This window comes from Barbus barbus (assembly GCF_936440315.1).
Source record: "Barbus barbus genome assembly, chromosome: 41".
NCBI classification, from domain to species: Eukaryota; Metazoa; Chordata; class Actinopteri; order Cypriniformes; family Cyprinidae; genus Barbus; species Barbus barbus.
In genome coordinates this window covers 8370705-8396403 of record NC_136719.1, presented here as the reverse complement: position 1 = coordinate 8396403, position 25699 = coordinate 8370705, and the positions used below count along the sequence as shown (strand labels likewise).

The window sequence follows — 25699 nt, the reverse complement described above, 5'->3', positions numbered from 1 at the left end:
CCACTGCAAACTAGTCTTCCGGTTTTTCCAGGTTTATGGCTGCAGCAGTCTATTCAGGTTTTTTCAAGACAATGGGATTGAATTTAAGTAGCAAATATGTTGAGTTTTAGTTTTAGCTGACTGTAATGCTTGTTATTATTTTAGTAATTTTAAGTCATCTTGAAGCCCTCTTGGAAGTTTGCTGAGGCCCTCTAGTGGATCCCGGCCTCTGTTTGAGAAGCATGCAGATCCTTATAAAACTGATTTTTTTTTTTTGATTTGGTCACTACAGCCAGTTTTTTCATGCATTTTGTGCTTGCTGAGCGCTAATTTTATACCCTGCTTCTACACTGTTATAAAGCATTATCATAGGCTCTGGCAGTAAAAGTTGGCATGTCAATCTAATTTCAATTGAAAGATATTGATCCCGCTAAATCTCATTTGTAACTTTGATAAACAGCTTTGATACGTTCCTCTAATTACCTCTAATGGAACATGTAATAACAGATCAATTCAACAGACAGATACATTTCCTTGGCAAAGCATTTGAGTGTTCTTCTATCAGGTTTTCCTTCCAAATCCAAACCCTGCATTTGAAGCACCCCCAGATGCCTGGCCGTCGCTCTCTTACCTTTCACGATTAAAATAGCCGCCGCTGATAAACTCTCGACATCCGTGTCGACCACACAGACGTACTTTCCGGCGTGTTTCAGCTGTATATTCCGTATCATCAAATCTCCAGATGTACTCTAGAGATTTAAACACACACATACACATTACAATCCACTCTGTCAACTGGAGCTTTAAAGCGACAGGAAGATGTGTGAGTTGTTTGCTATATTTGCCGGCAAGTGATTCAGTAAGTGTAGACACCCTGCTGGGTTTGGCAATGAAAATGTGGCCCAACTCCACAGCTAATGGATGACTTTTGGCAAAGGCTGTTCGCTGCTACGTTTGAAACGTCCGTCATAGATAAACATTCCCTCTGGCCAAGCCTTAGGCTCCTTCAGCACTGCACAGAATCCAGCTACCAAACTCACTCGCTAATTGGCTAATTAGAGCTTAATCACATTTAAGAGGGAGTGTGATTGGATTCAGTGTGCCGAAACCCTGAGATACGAAACCGTACAAGTGATGAATACTAAATCCACACGCGACAATTAAACGCCTTTGTTAATCTAATAAAGATGAAGAAAGTTGTTCATAAGAGTGGAGGTGAACTTTAAAAGCACTTTGTCAAGGGAACAGATTAAGTACTGTGAAAACAGGTAAAGTTATAAATATATTTCCAATTATATACATCATGATACATGTAATTAACGAGTAAAAAGAGCATCAGAATCCTCATAGCATAAAGTTATAATCATAGCGAGGACCTTAATTATTGGAAAGTACTTTCTGATAAACTAACGTTTTTATTCTTAATATGAAAATTAGATTTTTAAAAGAACAGACAACTTTGAAAAACTCAAGACTCCAGCATTTTGTTTCACTCCATTGCTCTCCATTTAGATGATTTTTAACATAAGCATTTATGTATGCATTAAATTAACATTCTATAACGAAAGCCCGAATAAGACAATATATTTACGTGACTTGCACTACTGTTCTAAAGTTTGAGGTCTGTAAGATTGTTTTTAAAATAAAGGAATACTTTCACTTAAAGTAACAAGGATACATTCTACTGATCAACAGAAACAATAAAGACATTTACATTTATTCAAATAAACTTCTATTCCTTTCTATTCCTTAAAGGAATTTATTCCTGAAAAAATGCATCACGATTTGCATAAAAAAAAAAAAAATCAGGTGATTTCTGAACGATCGTGTGACACTGAAGACTGGAGTAATGGTGCTGCAAATTCAGCTTTGCATCACAGGAATAAATAACATTTTAAAATATATTAACATAAAAAACAGCTATTTTAAATTATAATAAAATTCCATAATTTTACTGTATTTTTTATCAAATAAATGCAGCCTTGGTGAGCATATGGTATAGCATATAATGTATTAAATTAGGTGATCAAATGAAGCTAATGAAAAAATTCTCAGGGAATACTTGACAGTTGTGTCACTTTTCATGTAATATTTCAGTGCAAAAACTCACCTACTTCACAACCAGCATCACTTTTGTGGGTGCATTTAATTCTTACTTTATTCACCCATCTGTCAAAAAACTTCAGTTTACTAAAATGGATCCTTTATTGCCATTGTTTATAGACACTGATTTGCCTGGATGTTGATATTGTCTATGCAGCACTGAAGTCTTTGGCACAGACAACTTCACTAATTTAATAAAAAGCGATTAGATTTCAAATAAATTCAATTACATGAGATAAGATGTATGCTCTTATCTGAGGGGGAGATTGTGGTTGGCAAACAAGAGGTAAATCTGCGATTTCAGCAGTAGGCTACAAATTTAGTTTCATTATGGAAATGAATTCATCCAAGCTGCGAACTTCATGCTGATAATCCTACAAGACGGGTGGCATCGGAGAATTCATAAGAACTGGAATATAATTACTGATAAGAATCACTGGCTTAAATGAAGATGAGAGCGCTTCCTATGTGTGCCCCAAATGTTGAAAACCTTCACATTTTCTCTTCACATTTATGATGGAATTACCATAATTAATTTGATTTTACTGTTGCTTTCCACAGAAAACAAACTCATTTAAGTCTCTAAAATATGCAGCCATATTTGAAAAAGAAGTAATCTTTTTGATGGCTTTGGGGTGGCGATTAATGAATCTGTTTAAGGATTGCTCATTTGAGTCATGCACATCCAATATTGACCAGTCAGTCCTCATTAGGGCATTCTCTCAGTCTTTAAAGTCATTACTATTTCTAGAAAGGCGTCATTACATCCCAGAGAAAAGCAATCTGAGATGAGATCTGACCATTCAAAAGCCATATGAGGATATTACACTTGAGATCCTTGAAGGCAAAACTTTGATGGATTGGTTTTTATTCTGTGAAGAGGTCGGAAAAGAGCTCAAAGTGAACGTAGTGGGCTGCTAAACAGTGAAAGGAACAGCTAAAAACCTCAAAAAGAGACTGATGAATTGATCCCTGCCAAGTCTTCCACATTTTAACAGTAGGTCTGGCTCAGAGGAAAATAGCTTTATACAGCAACTACTGGCTCTTCTCCTTCAAAAGCTAACATTTGTTGAGTATAATGAGTACAATAAATGTATTCGTTGTAAGAGCTGTACGGTACCAAGACATTAAAGGTACACGCAGTATTTTTCCTCATTAGAAAGGTTTTACACAAAGAAATGAATCGTACATTTGCATAGTAATTTTGGATACAATCTTTTATCAACTTCTTCTCTTTCAGTTAGCACAGTTTTTGTATTTCATTTGAAACCGACTGATCGCAGGCCTTATTGATTTGCAGTTACGAACCCGTTTTTGATTGAACCTTATCAAAATTATTTTTGCACAAGCACAGATCAATGAGGCCTACGATCAATCAGTTCCAAAGGAAATACAAAAAGTGATAACTGAAAGAAAACAAACTGACAAAAAGACTGAACACAAGATTTGGTGATAATACAGCATTATGATAGGTTTACAAGCAATTTTTGACTGGGAAATCCAAATTAGTTAATGGATAATCAAGAAACTGCTTGGTGAAGATGAAATGCTAGATATTTATTGAACATCTTTTCACAGTTCTATGACATGTTAAACAGTATAGAGCAGAATATTGATAGAAAGAATATCCAACAACATATGACTTACCCCACCCACATGCTCGTAATGTTGGTCTAGTTTATTGAGGAGCTGCCCATTGAAGGCCCAGGAGAATGAAACATCCAGAGCAGGGTCACAGGAGATCTGGCAGGGCAGTACGATGCTCTCCCCAACAATGATCTCCATGTCCACTGGACCCTGGGTGATTTGTGTGGGATCTGCTCCAAATCACACATAAGCTTGATTCATTTAAATGTAAATATACACATACAGTATATATAAATTCTAAACCACAGAATTAAAAGAGCCATATTTCTAACCAGAAAAACATGACAAAACCTGAAATCAATACTCCAGGTACCACAGCCAGACCAACCGACTGTAAGATTTAGAGCAAAAATAAATTATTTGAAAATCGAAAGCAGACAAAGGTAGGAGACTGTTTCCTTATCAATGAATGAACTACTAATTCCATGATGAAGCACCGCGATGTATTTCCACAGACTCCTACAGAGGCATATTAACAACCTTGGAGCTCACAGTAGGTCTGTCTTGAAAGGTTTATACAATATCACTAAAAACCAATTTCTCTAAGGAGGAAATGAATGGGATTTTTACTTCTATCCACTAGGTAGGACACTACAGCTTTATCTACTGTATAAGGAAAAAGGCTTAGTAGTCTCTTGCTCACTCTCTGTTTTTGATGTAGACTGATTTAATACCACAGAAGCTAATAGATAACCAAACACACTCCACACACACACACACAGTATAAGAAAACAAATAGGGTCAAGTTGGGTGGATTGGACTTTTTTAATCATTAGTTACAATAAATGCTCTGAAAATAAAATAAAAAAATAATTTAATGCTGTAACGAACTTCATGAATTTGAAATGATCAAGGAAAATTCAATTTCTATTCAACCGATATGACCCCTTTAATGACATCAATGTTTTTACAAGTGCCCAGTTGCTTAGTGCGGAATTTCAGATTCATATTCAAATCTGCTGGCGTGAAATCTGCTGTAAAAAACTGCGATGTGGTAATCTCAGCAAAACCCAGAGTGCAAACGCAGCATTCTATATTTTTCCTCTCTAAATTGTGCACGCTCAACCTATAACCTACACCCTCACACACTCCATTAGTGTAATCCAGGGTAATTGCAATGCCATAAGCAGAGCGTGAAAATGGGTAATTACAACAACACACAAAAAGCCACTGTATCCCATCCCTGTTGAGTTGAGCTGAGAGAAAAAAAAAAACCTGCCAGTTGGAGAGCTGAACCGCTCAACCCATCGCATTACACTAGAGGAGCATGTAAGCCCCAGAAAGCAATCAAACAACTTTCCTTTCAGAATGCATTATAAAAACAGAATGAACTACATGAAACAGAAATCCTCTAATTGGCAGAACACCTTTGTATATACTCCTCTGGATCAATCTATTTGTTGCTTTTTCTGCTTTTGTTCCGCTATTGTAAGTCGCTTTGGATAAATGCACCTGCTAAATGCATACATGTAAATGTTGTTCTGGGGTAACTATCAGGTCAAGATAGCATATTTCACTAAAAAAAGATAATATATAAAATAAATATATATAAAATTAATTCTCATTTACTTAACCTTGTGTTTTACCAAACTTATGTGATGTTCTTTATTCTCTTAAACACAAATATGATATTTGAAGAACCTTTCAGCTATTTTGTTTATGCAATAAAAATCAATGGGGTCCAACAGTTTCAAGCTCCAAAAAGGACATAAAAGGTAGTGTAAAAGTAATCCATACAACATCAGTGGATTGATGTTTAAAGTTTTCTCAACTGATCAAATAAATTAAAGATCCATTTGTGTATACAGAGTCCAAATCAAATATGGCATCACTTCAGTGTTATTTTAGTATCACTGAGATACGTAAATAGCTTTTTTTTTGGTAACACATTTTGAATTAGGTTTTATTTTAGTATTTTCTTTTTGTTTTAATTGTATTTTATGTCTTGGTAGTTTTTTTTGTATGCAGATGATTTTATTTCAGTTAACTTTTATTTTATTTTAAGTAAAATATTTTTTTATGGTTTTTGTTTTAGTTAACTATATTAACCATGCATCACATTAATAACATGAAATCTCATTGGTTCTTACATGTCATGTGACTGAACATAATGATGTCATAACACACACACACACACACACACAAAACAGTGAGGTTTGATGTTATTCACACCTTTTCATATTTCATTAGTTTTTTCTTTGGAAGTGCTACCTTTATGTCCTTTTTGGAGCTTGAAACTGATAGACCCCATTGACTTCTATTGTATGAACAAAAACAGTTGAGACATTCTTTAAAATATCTTTGTGTTCCACAGAAGAAAGAATCATCTGCAACAACATAAATGACAGAATTTTCATTTTTGGATTAAGAAGAAACTGTCATGATTTTGATTAATTGTGCAGCCGTATCAAGCACACAATTGCCTGTGAAGCCTCCAGAGTTTGGAGAAAAATCACCACTTCCCACACAACATTCCCACAGTTGAACGACAATCTAAAATAACTTCTGTGTGCAGCAAAAGCAAAGAGGAAGCCCAGAGCGTAATACTGTTACAGTAATCCATACCTGTGACCAGCAGTCTTCCTGTAGTGCTGGCTGCACCAAACTGGTTTCTAGCCAAGCAAGCGTAGTTTCCCCCGTCCATCTTGGTCACATTTATAATTCTAAGTGTTCCATCAGGGAGTAAAGTTATCCTAAAGGAGAGAAGAACAATCCTCTCAAATCAAATTTAAACTTGGTTAACTCATAATGGAGCTAGATTCCGAGTACAAATGTGTTTTATCTTTCGGGAACAGTAGAAATGTAGTAAGAAGAACATAATGTGTTTCTATACAATGGCACATAAATCTCTGTACACTGGACACTCTCCATGGCTCGGTGCATGCAGCTGTCCGAGAGCCAATGAAGCTGAAGAGTGCGTTCACATGAAACAGTCATTCAAACGTAAAGCCGACGAGCTAACCGCGGGCTGCATCGCTCAAACTACCACCCCATCATTTGAATTAGACTAACCCTTCATGACTATTTCTACAATTTTAACATACTCTTTAACAGGCTCTTAAGAAATACAAACCTTATTTTCTCACGTACATGTGAAGTGCCTATAATTTGAACCACTTTCAATTTCATTTACAGTAATTTCTATTTACCTGTAACTGCAATCTATGACTCTTTAACCCTTTAAAACTCTGTAAAAAGCCTCTTTCACTGCTGGTGTCAATGGTTGTGCTGCTTTATATTTTTTGTGTAAACTTTCATGTTTTTTTTTTTAAATACAGTTCAAAAGAACAGCATTTATTTGAAATATAATCTTTTATTTTTTTGTGTCCTTGCTCAGGAAAATTATTTATTTCTTTAAAAAAGGATTACTGGAACCAAAATTTTGAACTGTAATCTATATTATTCTTGAGATCTAAAGGAATTAGCATTTTATACACCCAAAAACTGCTTAGTAAAGTTAATATATACTAAGTCAATGATATTTTGATAAAATATTAGTTTTTTCTAGTTTTCTAGCAATTTTATAATGTTACAACCATCTCCGTAATGGTACATTTTTGTATCTTGTAATAAATACTAAATTATCCTCAAGGCTTTCTCAGTGTAAAAATGTAATGGTACTATTAGTGTTGGCATATAGATGTGTAGCAGTGTTTGGTTTATGGAAAAAGCCTTACATAACAGCTATCCACTATATATCATCCATAGTACCAGATAGCAAATGCTGGTAACCCAGTGCTGGAATGTTAATGTCATAATGCACAATTCCCCGTCAATGCGCTTACAGTTAAATTGGACTTGGGACGTCTCACCGAATGCTCTCAAAACAAACAACTGTGGCTTAATGCAAATCTATTGTTTTCCCAAAGTAATTCTGCACCCTTGACAGGATTCTCCCCATAATCCAACTTCATTATAAAAAGAGCCAAGCTTGCGATCCGCCGTGCTTCCTCAAGTGGCCTCCTACCAGGAATCATTTCATACTTGACAGACTCAACCCAAAATGCAGAGCGACCTCCTGCCGGCCCGGCCTAATGGCCTGCTTCATAATTCATGAGTGTTATGGTCAGTGAGCTACCACAATTGGCAATGCAGCTTCCTTTTGATAACTGTACAGTTGCAGGCTGTGCACAGATAGTGTGAACATAGCAGGGCTGCTGGGGTGAAGGAATAAGAGGAATTAAGGACAAGAATACAAAGAAAAGAGAGAAAAAATATTTTATCTGTACCTCTCTGAGCTCTGCACCGGTTCGTTGCCTTTCCTCCACATGCTGATGGCTGTGGGAAAAGCCTGCGGCCTGCACTCCATGGTGACTGTGCTGCCCGTCTTGGCTTTAAGCAGAGCTCTGAGAGGGCTTCTGGAAAAGTCTGGGGGCGAGGCTGTGGAAAAACACAGGGCCGAGAGAGTCAAACTGCCACCTCAGGCACGAATGCCCTGCATGCATTACTGTAAACGGACAGCAGCATTCTGTTTGTTTTTGTGTGTGCTGCTGATGTAGGACCACTTAAGCATTTTCTCTTAAAGGAACAGTTCGATGCAAATTCTGGAGGGACTTCACTTGTATGCTATCTGTTGTTTTAGCACTTCACTAAAGGAACTATGCAAATCAGGTAAGAAAATTAGTGATGAATGCAATTTGCGCAGTCCAGCTCCCCATCGTGCGGATGGTTCTGAGCACTAGGTTGTGCAATATACAGTTCACTACCATAATCTGACCAGTCTTTATTGAGACCATCCGAGAAAAAAAAAATACTTATATATTTAGTATGATCATACTTAATATTACAGTATGTGAAATATTATTACAATGTAAAATAATGGTTTTCTTTTTTTTCATATATTTTACAATGTAATAATATTTCACATACTGTAATATTGATCCAGGGTTAATACAGTTAACTTAAAATAAACCCATTAAAAACATTTTCAATACTTCATTACTAAAATGAAATATAAAAAATTGACTTATTTAATTACAGCTAGTTTCCAAGGCAACATTTCTCATTTTCTCAATGACTAAAAAACGTATAGTATAAAACCCTAAACATGTTTAAGGATGACTGATATTACACAGTCAGATGACACCAGTGTTTATATAAGTTGTCCAGCTTTTAAAGTAGCCCTTATATGAAAGACATTTTCCGATACCGATGACGCAATGCTAAAAGACCAGCACTAATTGGGTCTAATGTGTCTCCTCTGCCGAGAAGCAGCGTTTATCCAATGCTGTGAATGGGAAAGCTGCTTATGCACTGTCATAGCGAACACGCTGCGGCCTAAAGCATTGTTAAATAGCATCTCTATTACCTAATTAGCCCGTGGAGGGTTGCTGGCTCCTACACAAACATCATTAGACAAGACCAGTGAAGGAATTGGCTGCAGTCAGAAAGCAGAGGTGTCCTTAATGACCTCTACCCACTTTCCACCATTTCTCTCTCTCTCACTCTCTCCATCTCTGTATGAACCAATGACGAAGATCTTTCTCTGGTCTTTGTCACTGTCTACTCGAAGGTTTTTCAACCAGTGAACCCCTCAGTTGTGGCTTTGTCACGTTGTCAACAGAGCGGCCAGAGTTCCTCATCTCCCACCAGCCAATCAATAGTGGATTAACATTTCTGAAAGTCACAGTGCCACGCCACCCCACTCTAAATGTTGCAAAATCAATGTTCTTATGGGAAATGTTGAAAAGAGGGCAGCTCCTTGGTGTGTGAGCCCATTTTAAGAGTTTATATGCCTGTAAAAAACCTCAGCACACACCAGTGGATGAGAGCTGTGTTCTGATATTCATAATCAGTCACACTGCAGTTTCAACCTTTTTTGCAAACTGCACTAGTCACTTCTTTGTAGTGCCAATTGAACCAGTGACTCAGAGCTACATTTAAAAGTACTGACTCAAAGTCTACTCACCATCATTTTTATTTAAAAAACTCAAGCACACTGTAAAAGTATGTAAAAAAGGTGCTCTAGTCTGTCTACTCTAGTCTTAAATAGGTAACAGACACCTAAATGCTATCATAAGTGTTCTCAATGCTACTTGTTAAAAGCTTGCAAATTAAGTGTTGCTTTGTTTGCATTTATTTTCCCGCAAATGAGAAATGTGTGTTCATACAGGTATTCAAGCAGTGTCAATAACAATAGTACGATAAACAACAATAGTATGAAAAAAAAACAAGGCTTTACCTAATTATTAAAATAACTATACATAAAAATATATATTATAATATATAATAGCATCATAATAGCATTACATCTGCCGGTCTTAATTCACTCTAATCTAGTATGTATTTTAATATTTATTAATGTTTCTCCAGCTGCTTTACCTACATTAAAATAAAAATATGCATCATATAGCATCACATCTGCCAGTCTTGATTCACTCTATGCACTCTAGTTTTTAAAGTAATACTTATACAGCCATTCAAACAGTCTCTTTCATTGTTGAAATGACAGTATGAAAAAAAATCATAATTTATTGCAGGCAACCGAATGGCAGTAAAAAAATAAAATAAAATTATAACTGGCAAAAATAATAATTTTATTATACAACATTTTAGTTTATATACATTCATTTCTGATTTTAGTTACTAGAAAGATTTTAAATGTTATACTGCACATGCAAAACTGCAACCAAAAACCAGTGTAATGAAATAGACATGTTTTGTGTTTGTTGGGATTGTGTTGCAGAGTGAACAAAGGCACAAGATAATTGGAAATGAGAAGGGTACAGAAGGTTCTCTTACCTAACACCACCAATTCAGCACCAAAATAAATGATTCCGTGTTTGTTCTCAGCGACACACTGATACATGCCAGCGTCTGAGAGGTTTACAGAGCTGATTGTCAGGGCTCCGTTCTCTATCTGGATCCTGTCCTGTGAAACAGAGGAACAGCAATGAAAAGAATTTTAAAATAGCTGTGCATTCGACTCAAACAACAGAGATTTAGGCATTATATAATCAATACAGCTTTGTCATATACATTTGACAGAGTTCTCCAGCTGAGGTTTGACCCAAGGATGTCTGCACTGCCAATCTAGTCTTTTCACGACTACACCATTGCTTGAATTTTACCTCGGCTGCCAGTAGTTCTCCATTCTTCAGCCAGCTGTATGAAGGCTTGGGCTTCCCATTGGCCTTACATTCCCAGAACAATCTCTCTTCGATTGACAAAGCATTGTCTCGCATCGTCTGAACCCACTGAGGCTTTGCTGAAGAGACAAAAGTCAATCATTTTAATGAATTAATTCATCAGTCATTCTTTATATATTCTTTTTACTGTTTTTGTGAAGATCTTTTTTTATGGTCTTTGTTCTCAGATGTGATCATGTTGTCAACAGAGCGGCCACAGTTTCTCATCTCAGTATTTTTCCCATTTTATGCTCACCAAGGGTGCATTTATTTGTTTATAAATACAGTAAAAACAGTAATATTTTGAAATATTATTGCAATTAAAAATAACTATTTTCTATTTGAATATATTTTAAAATATAATTTATTCATGTGATGCAAAGCTGAATCATTACTCCAGTCTTCAGTGCCACACGATCCTTCAGAAATCATTCTAATATGCTGATTTGCTTCTCATTTTTTATTTATTTATTATTATCCATGTTGAAAACATATGCTTTTGTGGAAACACATTTTTTTTTGAGGATTCTTTGACGAATAAAAAGTTCAAAACAATAGCATTAGAAATATATAATATTGTAACATTATTATGCATCATTTGTGACATAAATGCATTGCATCTTCATTGGTTTAATGTGTCCTTGCTAAATAAAATAATAATAAAACATTCTTACAGATAACAAACTTTTAAATCGCAGAGTATAAATATCACAATCTTGATTGATAGGTTGACACTGAATATTTTTAAATTCTATATGTTAGTTAATGTCTTAAGAAAACATTATATAAGTTATGAAAAAACTAACTTTAGTTATATTGTTATTTTAAAATGAACATTCTTTTCTGCATTTGTCCTCTTTTCAAGCTTGCCTCCTTGTTGTCTAATAAACACAGCATTATTATTGGCTCTTTGAGAGACTGCTTTGTTCCTCTTTTGTCTGTTAAAAGCATCTGTTAAATGCATAAATAAATATAGTACCACGTCTTCCAATCTTAATGAAAACATAATTGTTAAGGCAAACACTGTCGATATTGATTACTGCTTAGTAATGTCTATTCTTATTGTATTTCTAAATTAATTATTTTCTTACGATAAAGACTTACAGTTGAGGGCCATATATAGCGACTAGAAAATCAGAGAGACTTGGGCTTGTTCTCTAGTAACATGCTAGCAGTTACAAAAAACCTCCAACTGTACAATGATTTTAGGGTTTGGCTTTGCTGAAACATGGCCACTCTTTTATCCAATTAACTGGAAGCTCAAAATGTCAATAAGTACTTGATCTATCCGTCTTCCTCCCGATTAAAAAGGTGACAGGTTTCCATTCATGTCTATATCCATGATTGACCCGTCAAGCACGGTTCTATAATGTGACACTCTCCTCATGTTCTGCGTTGTTGATTCCCCCCAATCACACAAGATCAATCACCATTCCTGCTAACAACGTTTGCAGGTTTTGTGGCAACTAAGCACTTAACTGATCGATTGGAGTCATGTACTGATTGACTCATCAAGAAAACTGATCAGCTTTGGTTTTCCAGGAATTAATTAAACCTAAACATCCATGAAAAAAGAGCTGACCAGCCTCGCAACTGTTATCTGTTTTTCTTTTCTAAGCTCTAGCCTTTTTCAAAGAGTTTGGCATACTGCATTATACAAGGATGCTTCCACTCTGACAGCGCTGGGAAGAAAAGCTTTCATGTTTTTGTATCGTTTGTGGAGGCTGGGTCTTTTCAGAAGAAGGTCAGAGTTGCACCTGCCCCTCTAACCTTCTCAATAAGTCATACACAAACCTTGGGAATGAACAAACTCACATTCACAATAACAGCATTTCATCTGGGAACTTAGAAGTGGTGGATACACAAATGTGAGTGGAAGGAACACCTTTGAAATCCCAGCAGTCTTATGCAACAGCGCTACGCTGATTTGCGCTACAGTTTTTTATGTATTGTATTTCACTAATGGGTTCCTTGCAAGTAGTTTTCTTATTTGTATTATATATCCATTTATTTGAATCAATAACACCACATGTGAAAGGTCTTCATACCTACGAGATATTGAGTAGCTGTTCTGCTATTAATTATCATGAGGAACATGTGCTATTTTTATCTTGCTATTCAATAATTTTTAAGCACGCTATGGCTGGTAATTCTGCACATAGTCAGTGATCTCCACATCATTAGGTTGAGGCATGTTCTTCTTATTATTGTGTCGATGGAAAATGACAGAGCCAAGGAGGTAATAATTCTCACATGCTTGCTTCTAGTGCCTAATAGTCCTTTGAGTCATGCCTCGCCTCCAAATATGGGCTCACAAGTGCTTAAGTTCCAGATAGCCTGTAATTTGTCCATATTTAAGCGATATCCCTTTGAGCCAGACTTTGGTGTCAGATTTGGAACAGAAGCTTTATCTTATAAAACTAAGGCAAAATAATGAATAAACTGGAGAGTGAAATATCAAAGATAATAACAGCTGACCTAATTGCAGCGTCTGGATTGCTAATAATGAGCAGCATAAACATTGCTTTCTCAAAAACACAATCATGTACATAAATGCTGCTAACATATTATTGTAGCCCAGTTTGTGCTGTTTACAGTGTTATTAGACTTTAGCCATTTATATTTTTATAAGCAACTGAAAAAAGCACAATGAGATGTCAGGACATGTCAAAAGTTCTCCAGGCCCCCAAAACACCCTCAGACCCCAGGGGGTTAACTAAAATACAATGATAAAGAATAACAAACCACAGGTGAAATAATGATTCTATCTAGCATATATCCATTTATCTATCCATCCATCCATCCATCATAAAGAAAATATCTACAGTATATATCCATTATAAAGCAAATATCTATCCATTCATCCATAAAGCAAATTAATGTTGCCTACAATTATCTATCAATTACATAAAGCAAATAAGTGTTAGACATCCATCCATCATAATGCAAATATTTATCCATCCATCATCCTTCCATAATAAAACAAATATCTATCATCACAAAGTAAATATCCATTCACCCACCCATCCATCCATCCATCCATCCATCCTAAAGCAAATATCCATCCATCCATCAATCCATCCATCATTAAGCAAATATCTATCTATCCATTATAAAGCAAATATCTATCCATCATAAACAAAATATCCATCCATCCATCCATTTATCCATTATAAAGCAAATATCTATCCATCATAAACAAAATATCCATCCATCCACCCATCTATCCATTATAAAGCAAATATCTATCCATCCATCCTCCATCCATCCATCCATTATAAAGCAAATATCCATCCATCCATCAATCATAAAGCTAATATCCATCCATCCATCCATCCATCCACCCATCCATCAAAAAGCAAATATCCATCCATCATAAAGCAAATATCCATCCATCCATCAATCCATCCATCATAAAGCATATATCCATCAATCCATCCACCCATCCATCATTAAGCAAATATCTATCTATCCATTATAAAGCAAATATCCATCCATCCATCCATCCATCCATCCATCCATCATAAAGCAAATATCCACCCATCCATCATTAAGCAAATATCTATCTATCCATTATAAAGCAAATATCTATCTATCCATTATAAAGCAAATATCTATCCATCATTAAGCAAATATCTATCTATCCATTATAAAGCAAATATCTATCCATCATAAACAAAATATCCATCCATCCATCCATCTATCCATTTATCCATTATAAAGCAAATATCCATCCATCCATCCATCCATTATAAAGCAAATATCCATCCATCCATCCATCCATTATAAAGCAAATATCCATCCATCCATCCATCCATTATAAAGCAAATATCCATCCATCCATCCATCCATTATAAAGCAAATATCCATCCATCCATCCATCCATTATAAAGCAAATATCTATCCATCCATCCATCCATTATAAAGCAAATATCTATCCATCCATCCATCCATTATAAAGCAAATATCCATCCATCCATTATAAAGCAAATATCTATCCATCCATCCATCCATTATAAAGCAAATATCCATCCATCCATCCATCCATTATAAAGCAAATATCTATCCATCCATCCATCCATTATAAAGCAAATATCTATCCATCCATCCATCCATTATAAAGCAAATATCCATCCATCCATCCATCAAAAAGCAAATATCCATCCATCCATCAAAAAGCAAATATCCATCCATCCATCATAAAGCAAACATCTATCTATCGATCATTTATAAAGCTAATCATAAAAGTAAATATCTATATAAAGCCATCATAAAGCAAATATCTATCATCCATCATAAAGAAAATATATATCTATCCATTATAAAGCAAATATCTATCATTCCATCATAAAGCAAATATCTATCTATCCATCCATTTATTATAAAGCGAATATCCATCAATCCATCATAAAGCAAATATCTATCTATCTATCTATCTAAAAGCAAAACAAAAATGCTATCTATCAATCTATGACTTGGCTCTATAAAACTGTAACTTCTGCCATTTGACACCTTGCTGGATCAACGAAAGTGTCTCAAATTAGTATTTAGCACTGCTGAGTCTTGGCACGATGCAACATCACGCTGCCAAATCCATTACGTGAGCTCCGTTTATTTTGGTCTTTACTATGCAGTTATAGAAACTATAAGAAAGTCCAGACAGGCCAGAAAGTAATCAGAAAGCAATTCACTGCAATTGAGAAATGACTGAACTGGCAGAGGTCCTCATGATAAATGCTGGCAAGAAAATCTGAATCGTTTTGACAACAATATCCATTAAGTGCATTTTAAATGATTAGCAAGCATTAATTTCAATGACAGAGAAAACGATATGGCAAAGACGACCGGCTTCTGCAAATCCTACTAATATCCAGTCATTGTGTAACAGTACTTTGAAATAATGACACAAATGCGAACAAAATAAAATCATACGATGAATAAAACAATCATGTGTATCTACATGTGTACAACAGCGCCACTTACACAATGTACAATGTATCTGAATACAGTGATTTATTGCAAGAAACTGCTATGACATTTTGCAAAATCCGGGTAATAAACAAAAATTAATCATACCATGTGCACTGAATATAAAATTACAATGAGTGAAATAATCATACCATGGAAAGACAGTCGTCCTTGCACTGTGTTCTTTCCCATCTTATTCTCAGCCACACATTCATAGCCTCCGGCATCCTCCTGCTGGAAACTGGGAATCTCCAGAACTACATTTGAGTTCTTCATCTTCACCTTGCTGGGAAACGGCACTCCATTCGCTCGCCTCCACGTTATCTCTGGAACTGGGCTGAATGTATGAAAAACTACGGTGAGTGATCTTGCAAAAGAGAAAAATTAAGCTACATAGAGAGAAAAAAGAAGGAAAGAACACACAGAGAGAGAGAGAGAGAGAAACAGAAAAGACAAAGAAATTTTGTATAATATCATTATATTGTAGATTACTGTCGTTCCTCCTCAGATCTCAGCTCTAACATACTAAATGAGTTACATTTCCTCATAAGACACCATCTCATTTCTTTTTGCAAGGAATACGTATATGGCTCATCCGCTAATGGGATCAACTGAGAGAGAAAAATTGCCTCAAGGCAAAAAATAGACTGTTATACGGTATTTCCCAAACAGATTTTGACAAGCATGTTTAAAAGGTGGCGAGAAGTGGTGGAAAAAGTCCAAGTTGAAAAACACATTAAGCTCAGTGACAAGAGTACCATTAAAAGTCAGGGTAGCCATAAAGGAAGGAAGCGGCATCAGTAACTACAAAAGGGTGAGGAATCACACTTACTTCCCCAAAGCAAAACACTCCAGTGTCACAACTGATCCCTTTGCAGCTGGAACCATGTCAGAGAAATTAACCTCTATTTTCGGCTCATATTCACCCATTACGCCTATAAAGTAAACAAAATAATAATTTTTTATTTTTTAATGTGTGTACAATAGTAGAAAACACATTATATGATAGATACAAAAGAGTGTTAGGAGGTGAACAGCTTTTTTTCCCTGAGAACAAGCAGCTAAAACAAAGGCAACAAATTATTCATACCATCATCTGGAGTCTGACACAATGTGGAGAGGTGTGGTGTTTGCTGCAGTTTTTACTGTGTCGGTAAATATTTTCTCCAGCCATTGTTTGTGTTTACTTTATGGCAAAGTATATTTAGGACTGTGAAAGCATTTCTTGAGAGTAAGCAGGGTTGTCTACGAAGCTCTGACTTCTAAAAAAAAAAAAAAACACTGTCTAAAACTAATTTACACTGTCTTACAGTTGTTTAAAAGTGTTTGCATGGTTAACATGCTGTCAAGTAGACACCAGAGAAAATGTTTTCGGTGTTGCTTTCAAATCCTAAGCAAAATAAATTAGTGTTACATTTAAAGTCCAAATACAAAGACAGAGACATAAATCAACTATTCATCGGCATTATTCAATACATTAAAAAGTAAACCATCGCTACCAAGCCTACTTGCATTTCTGTTTTTGTTGATTTTAAAACTATTCTCAAATATAAGTTTTTGTCTTAGTTGAGAAGTTTTTTTAGTTGCTGTAGCTACTTAACAGACCTTAGCGCATTTTATATTATTAGTAGTAAACATTACTACCAGCCAAAAAATACGTGATTGACTAATATTTTATATATATACTGCATATCAGTCATGTAGCAAAAAGAAAATTACTAGCCAATGGTGGTAATATTGTAAAGGTCTACTAAGAGGGTTTATTAAGTTAATCAAATTAGTGAAATCTAATATGGAATTAATTTAAGATCCTGCTACTTCATTTATATATATCTATAAAAAATAAAAAAAACCCCCCGACTACATAGGCCTATATTTGTTTATTGCACCTTGGGAATTGAACCAAAGCACAAAAAATATACATTTTGCTGTTAGCCCATGCTAGACACATAATTTATCTAATGTTGCATAAGAACATGTTAACTATTTAGTTTGAGCACTTGTTTAATATTTAATATTACTTGGGTTTTCTTTTTATTATTTTACTGGATACACTACATTAAAGCTCTTTATTTATGTAATTTTATATGTAAGATGGAGCTGGGTTGGACCTCCTACAGCAAGTGCTCTGACACAATTCAACCCAACCTGATGCTTAACTGCATCAAAAGGTCAATCAAACCCTATAGTGCTATGCTATGATTCAGCTTTTGACTACTAAATTGCCCACTGGAAAAATGAGAAGATATTTACCATCGGTTCGTAGTACCAGAGGGGTCGGGGAGCTGAGGACTTTGCCTTTAGTGATGCGGTTTACCACCACGCACGTGTAGTTACCCACATCTGAGGGCTCGACTTTGGCGATGTAAAGGTTTCCCGTCTCCTGAGAGACAAAGCGACGATTGTCTTGCTGAACAAAGTAAGGGTACTCATTAAAGACCCATGCAAATGAGAGATCTGGAAAATAGATAGGGAACAAAACATATATAATTCAAAACAAATCCACTAGGCTAGCCAAACACTCTTGGGAACTTAAATGAGAAATTCTTCATTTCTTTTATAATCATTAGGGCACCGATAACACTTTTCTTTTCCAATAGCACTTCTGAAATCTGATCCAGGTGTATCTAAAATGATCATAGGGTAATTAGAAGCCTAAGCTGTGTTAAACGCATCTTTATAAAACACTAAAAAGAAAGTCAAGCCAAACAATATTAAAAAATCAAAATAAAAAATACTCTGACATAGGTGTCAGGCGTAGATTCAAATGAATGAACTCACACACTTACTTGAAAGCCATTAAGTCCTTCAAATTTGTAAACATTTTTACAGGCCACAAGGTGCAAAAAAAAAAAAAAAGTGTTCCTATGGTCTCTAAAAATGATTTTAGACAAAGCATGTAAGCTCTTCCCATTCAAAAAACATTTCATGGAGCACACTGATAAAAGTCAGAACTCTGTATTTCACACATGTGTACAGCATATTTATGCTAGACTAGACAATAAACCAAAAAAGTAACACTATAAATGCCTTACCTCCTGCATATGATGGTGTACCACAAAGTAAAACAACCCCCTGGCCTTCTCGCACAGAGACAGCACTTCTCGTTTGAGTTTTTAAATTCAAGTCTGAAAGGCATAAACAAAAAAAAAAAACAGTCAGAAGATACAGCAGTGCTAGACATGAGCATGAAATAAAAATACCTTAGAGATGATTTCTTTTATCCCAGATTAACATCCCAGCAGGCACCATGCTATCAAGTGATATCAAATTTTAGTCAAGATTTGATCAAGATGTTGTATAACATAATTTTAAGGTCAGTTTGGACAGAAATTTCTTCCAGTGGTAATTGGGTGAAAATATGAAATTAATACTCACTGAAATTGGATAATGTATATGTAGGCCAAAGTGTTTGACATTTGGTTTACATCAAATCAATGTCAAGGTTTAGATTAGGGGTGCGCCAATCCGATATTCAGTATTGGTATCGCTCCGATACTGGCATTTTCTGCTGGATCGGGGTATCAGTCAGATGAGGCCGGACTCCAGACTGCGACTAAAACGGTTTTAAAACAGACTAAAACATTTGAGACCAAAAATATTAATTTGCGAGTGAAGTTTTTGCTGAGGTCGTCACTGGCGACAATGTATATTTACATGTTAAGACTTAAAAAAAAAAAATCCTGATTGTTTTGCGATCACATCTTTTGTTATGTTCACGTATTAAACAGAGACGATGCGCATCAAAGTTTTAATGGAAAAAGTTTCAAACAGTCCTCATCTGCCGAAATGCCTGCTAAACGCAGCTCCCTGCAGCACGAGAGATATCAAAATGACGGAGACGTGCAAAGTGAAAGTGCACAAAAGCGGTGTCTATTTCTTGCACAACTTGAACAAACATCAACAGGAAAAGCTGTCGGCTGTGTGGATACTGGCAATATCGTTAACAATTCTCGTTTATAATCATTACTAATATGGCTTCTTCTTATCAAGATCTTAGTCTATATGCTGTGTTCTATATGCGTGAACTTTATATTAGCCTGACAAATAACAGTTTGAAAATGTGTTGTGTTCACTTTTTATTTTGTGACTATATTAATAAGTTGGAAAAGGCGTTTAGTTCCCACTTTAAGTGAACCTTAGTTCCCAGATGGATTAAAATGCTGATAAATGCAAGAAAAGATTAGACATAAACATGATTGAAATGTCAAAATGTAAAAAAAAATAAAAAAATTAAATACTTTATTCTATGGCACCTAAAAAATAATTTGGCGCATACGTTTTTTTCTTATAGGAGCCAATAGCTCCTTACTTGATTTATTTGTCTGGAGCCCTGGATATTCTGCGTAGACTATTCTGTTATTTGGTAAGCGCCACAAAAGCCACAAACACATTATAAAGCACCATAAAGTTTTCAAGCACTATATTCCAAGTGTTCTGAAGCTGGTCCATAGTTTAATTATGTGAGGTACAGATGAATATAAAAATCAAGTTCACATAAACTCTTCTCTCCGCTGTGGCTCTCTGTCATCCACCATTCAGCACTCAAACTGCGTGTCGCATTCGGTTACAGTAAAAACTCTCATATCTCAGTGTTCCTAATATTATGCTTGATCTGTAAATAAAGATAAATGGTTTTGCATAAAAGGACTTTATCTTGCTGGAGTTTCGTGCTGTTAAATCGTGTTACTTTCTACCGGGTGTCTGTTAGACCACAACACTGTTGTAGAGAGCACTATCTTCACGAGCACAGTAACTGTCATTTAAAACTGTTAAAAGAAAAGCGCTTTGTGTCACTCTGTATTGGAGCCTTTTGTTTTATAATATTTTTGTGCAATGAAAGATTATTAATAGTGTAGGACATCAGAGACTGAATCAGACAAATTTAAGATTCGATCAGAACATCGAAACATGAGAAGCTGAGATTCCACAAAGAGGGGCCTCAAAGCTGTAACAGGACAACGTCATAAATCTGTCCAAATCCTAGAACCAACTAGTCTGAAGCAAGCAAACTAACCAGCAAGCCTCTTTCACAGAACAGCTTACAACCTTGAGTACAACTCGAGTCTGTGACCGCCTCAAAACTTCTACCAGCCACAACTCCATTGGCTTCCCAAGACGTCACTTCACGACTACTGAACTCTCAACCAATCAGCCACTTCGGGGAACCCCTTTCCTGCAACGACGACGACAAAAGTGATTCCCTTAGCAACGCAAGCAAGTAACCTCCAGGTTCTAACTGAATTGGTGTCTTTAATATAAATTTTAGCCTCATTGAGAAACTCAAAGCGAGGGTTAATTAAGTGATTGATGGTTGCTCAGGTCTATGCAATAGCACATATTGCTATGAACATGGGATTTCACATTTTCATTCTCTTAAACTCATCCTTTCCTCACTTTCTCTCTTTCTGCAACGTGTGAATGCTTGTGTTCATGTGTAAGATTAGTTTATGTCTTAGGTTGATCAGTGTCCTGTTAAAAATGTATTACAGTGACCCTTTTGATGGGCCTTCCACATGCATTACTTTTTCGATTGCCACCGCAACCAAATTTTGCCTCGCTTTGGTGACTTTGATGTTGAAATGATGATGTGTGAACATGTGATTAATGTAGAGCTTGTTGGAGAGCATGACCAGTTGTCTCGACAAAGTATGCTTTCCATGTCGCTTTATTCGTGACCTCAATGGTTTTGACACCGATACGCATGTAACATGGTGTCGAGAAAATCTCTTTTTCAGTATCCTCTGAGACCTGGTGCTCAACACAATACATTGCTCCCCATGTTGGCCTGGAATTCAGATGTCTGATCCTTCACTTTGCATGCGTCAGGTGACCCCTTGGAGCTTGCTCACAAGTTAATGTCTTAATCTGCCGATCCTGTTACTGTGCTATTAAATAGTGTTTTCACTATATTTTGGATTTTAATATCCAGTGCAGAATTGATGTTATATGGCTTGGTCAATGAATCGCTGCCACCTCAGTGATCAGCTGTAAAACAGTGATTCTGTTCAAACTCCCTATAAAATCATAACTATTTGCTTTACTATTCGCTATTACAATAGCCTTTCTTGTTCGTCTCATCTGTCATATTGTGCTGCCTCATTACTGTACTATATATTTAAAAGTGTATCTTTTAATTTTACAGTATATATTTATATATACATATATTACTTGTTTTTCATGAATGTATTTTATAACAATAGCAATGTGTATCATTTGACCAGATTTATTCCTACATTTATTCACTTTTATTTGTTCCCCACTAAATAATGCTTTTTTTTCACTAATTTTAGATCTTATATAATTATTGTAACTTTTGCTACTGAATTATCCACAAACCTAGTTTATAATAGTATTTGTCATAGATTATGATTATATATATTTTTTCGTTTGTTATTTTTCTTTATAATGAAGATGTCTATATTTAGTAGATTGTGTGTAACACACAAAAGAGTGATGATCAGGTCAACACACATTGAGGTATATAAATTCAACATTGATTTAAAAAAACTGCACTGGTATCGGATCGATATCGGCATCGGCAGATACTCAGAATTTCTGGTATCGGATCTACTCTAGAAGCTTGCATTCTGTAAGTCAACGATGCATTATTGTACCATCCCAAAGAGGCACAAAATCACTTTCACAGACTTTTTCATTAACTGTTCCCTCCTGGTGGAATGACCTGCCCAACTCAATCCGAACAGTCCTTAGCCATCTTCAAGAAACTATTTGAACCTCTAACTCTTGCACTTTCTATTCTAATTATGTTTTATCTAACTGTCTTCTTTGTATTTATTAGTCTTCTTTGTATCTGGCCCTCTAACACTAGCTTTCTATTTTTATTCTATCTACTTGTTTTCTTTATATAAAAAAAAAAAAACCTTGTTAGGCTAACCAAGACTTGTCATAGCACTTGCATATTGTTGCTCTTTTGTTGGTTTTGATTGCTTCTATTGTCCTCATTTGTAAGTCACTTCGGATAAAAGCATCTGCTAAATAACTAAATGTAAATCTATGTTCTATTGTGAATAACATATTGCTTCATGTGATCATTTTATTCAAATATTAAAACCTCCCAACATTTCTGGAATTCAGGTTGTGTTAAAAATATAGACCAAATATTAATATTCCAAGTCTTCCAAGGCAAAACGATTGATTTGTGAGAGGAATAGATGCGATCATCATCTCCATCCGCTCTAAATCTCATCCTGTGTGCTGCAGTCGGTGCAAAAATTCAAAAAATGTCGCCAGAAGAAGCCTTACGTCAACCTTAGTTGTGAAATGCCATTGGCTTTTGTGTGTCTCGTGACCGATTGCGTCATGCTATGGGAGTATCTTTTTGAATGAGATATGAGCACGTTAACGGAGCGGGATTATTTTCAGCGATTAAAACCTTATGTGTTACTCTCTTCTTCGCATAAAGATATCGTATGGCTTCAGAAGACTTGGAATACAATACGTCTTGTTTGTAATACTTTTATACTGCTTTTTTATGGTCAGTTTTTGCAATAAATACCTGTGACTGTTCTTCTATTTGCCTGTTACATGTTTTATATTGTTCAGAAATGGGTAGATGCTCCAATGAAAGTATAAATTTATAAAATTATTTATAATTTTACAAATGCATGCAAACCATTAAATTAAGGTAAACAAGTGAAAACAACGGAGGACCCTGCATGTCGAAAAGTGATGCTAAAAGGGTACCCTGTGCACTTAAAAAATGACACTGAAGGGTACCTTGAGCGTCAGAAATCAATGCCAAGGGCTCCTGACCAAGCATCAATATGTGACAAGCTGGGAGTGAGAATGTGTTTTTCAATAAAATATGACTTTGCGATATGACTATTTCTGGTACTTTTTTGTGCATGCACGGCTGTACCACGTGGTTTAGAATGCGTGTGAGACACAACCGCTTCCATGGAACGCCGCGATTTCACTTGGTAGTTGTACTCCATTTTTTGTACACAATTCACTGTATAATGCGGATGAATTTGGCCAATTTTAATTAAACAATCATGAAGTAGTGCTGCACAGCTAATCAAATTCAGATTGTGATATGGACTAACGTCAGTAATTATTAATATTTTGTTCTGTGATCTTTGTTCACAATCAAAATAGGTGCATTTCTTTTTGAATTTACATTTGTATTATTTATGTAAAGTTTGTTGAATAAAACTTTTCTTTCATTGCATTGCTTTTGTGTCATTATTTTGGTGGTCGAAAGAACATCAGTGTGTGGATGTCAAATGAACGTGAAGTTTTTTATATCAGTTTGATTTGCATTTTTTTTTTTTGACACCAATATTTAATGTCAATTTGATGTCTTTTCAAAATCAAGGTGCCTGCTGGGATGTAGAGACAACTATACGTAAACCATTTGTAAGACTTCAGCTCAGTAGTTTGTGTGAGCATCCCGACCTGCCCAACATAGTAGTGGCTCATCCAATGGTGTGAGTTTGAGGTTGGACTAGAGCTACAACTAAAAATCATTTTGATAACTGATTAATCAAATGATTGTTTCTGTGATTATTCAGATAACACTTTTTTTTCTGAATATTTTATTGCAATAAATAAATATTTTTTTTTATTTTTTTTATTTCACACACTCTATGAAATAATTTCCTTGATTATTTGGATAAAAGGCCTTTTTTCTGTATTTTATTGCAATCAATCATTCAATCTATCAATCAATTCCAAACAAGAAAACAAATCTAGTGGTTTTATGTAGGCTATACTATACATTGTTACACTGTAAAAAAATCTATGCCAATTATAAGTAGGCTACGTCACAATAACTCACTCCTCTGATCAAAGTAACATGTTCTTGACATTTTATTGTTATTATATTATACATGTTATGCTTTTACTTGCCAAATTTATTCCACACAAGAAAGAAAATTCTCAATTCATAGCAAAATGTTCTTGCCATTTCTTTATTGTTAGTGTTAGATTATTTTGATGATGGTCCTATAGAGTGCTTCATCCATTTTGGCCCATTGGTTCAAAATAGGTGTTCAAATGGGTTGAGATATTGTGACCATATTCATCAAACCATTCAATGACCTCTATGGTTGGGTGACAGTCAACCTGGAAGAGTCCATTCCCATCAGGATAGGAATTATTCATCATCGGATAAAGGTGCACTCTGAACAACTTTTTTGACTTGCAGTGACTTCTTCCCTCTAAGGAAACAAAATGAACCCAAAGCATGCCAGCAAAATAGCTCCCATAACATAACAGAGCCACTGTATTCTCCTTAATTGACTCCAACGTGTGGCTGGTGGGTTATTATCAGTATACAAAGGATAAAATGCAAGCTCCAAGGGGTCACCTGACGCATGCAAAGTGAAGGATCAGACATCTGAATTCCAGGCCAACATGGGGAGCAATGTATTGTGTTGAGCACCAGGTCTCAGAGGATACTGAAAAAGAGATTTTCTCGACACCATGTTACATGCGTAACGGTGTCAAAACCATTGAGGTCACGAATAAAGCGACGTGGAAAGCGTACTTTGTCGAGACAACTGGTCATGCTCTCCAACAAGCTCTACATTAATCACATGTTCACACATCATCATTTCAACATCAAAGTCACCAAAGCGAGGCAAAATTTGGTTGCGGTGGCAATCAAAAAAGTAATGCATGTGGAAGGCCCATCAAAAGGGTCACTGTAATACATTTTTAACAGGACACTGATCAGCTGAGCAGCTGAAATAGACAAAACTGTTTTTTTTTTAAAATAGGAGTCAGTCAGTGAATACTGATATCCTGTTTTAATTACATTTATGAGCCTCTGTGGTACATCTGTTCTATTTATAGCTTAGAATTCTGGCTATTGTGACGTCATACGGTCATCATTTACTCACTCAAGT

At 35.6% G+C, this 25699-nt stretch overlaps 1 protein-coding gene across 1 annotated transcript in view; it reads right to left on the bottom strand.

The window, feature by feature from the left end:
• The window catches only part of cntn3a.2 (contactin 3a, tandem duplicate 2), a gene marked incomplete at both ends in the record, with an annotated part of 59739 nt that overhangs the window by 13098 nt on the left and 20942 nt on the right, over window positions 1–25699 (bottom strand). The window contains 10 exons of the mRNA XM_079402155.1: window positions 611–728; window positions 3730–3899; window positions 6295–6422; window positions 7959–8109; window positions 10471–10600; window positions 10800–10936; window positions 15977–16161; window positions 16657–16759; window positions 18078–18281; window positions 18860–18952. Of these exons, the coding sequence (XP_079258281.1) occupies window positions 611–728; window positions 3730–3899; window positions 6295–6422; window positions 7959–8109; window positions 10471–10600; window positions 10800–10936; window positions 15977–16161; window positions 16657–16759; window positions 18078–18281; window positions 18860–18952 (1419 nt within the window). The remainder of the gene's footprint in view (window positions 1–610; window positions 729–3729; window positions 3900–6294; window positions 6423–7958; window positions 8110–10470; window positions 10601–10799; window positions 10937–15976; window positions 16162–16656; window positions 16760–18077; window positions 18282–18859; window positions 18953–25699) is intronic.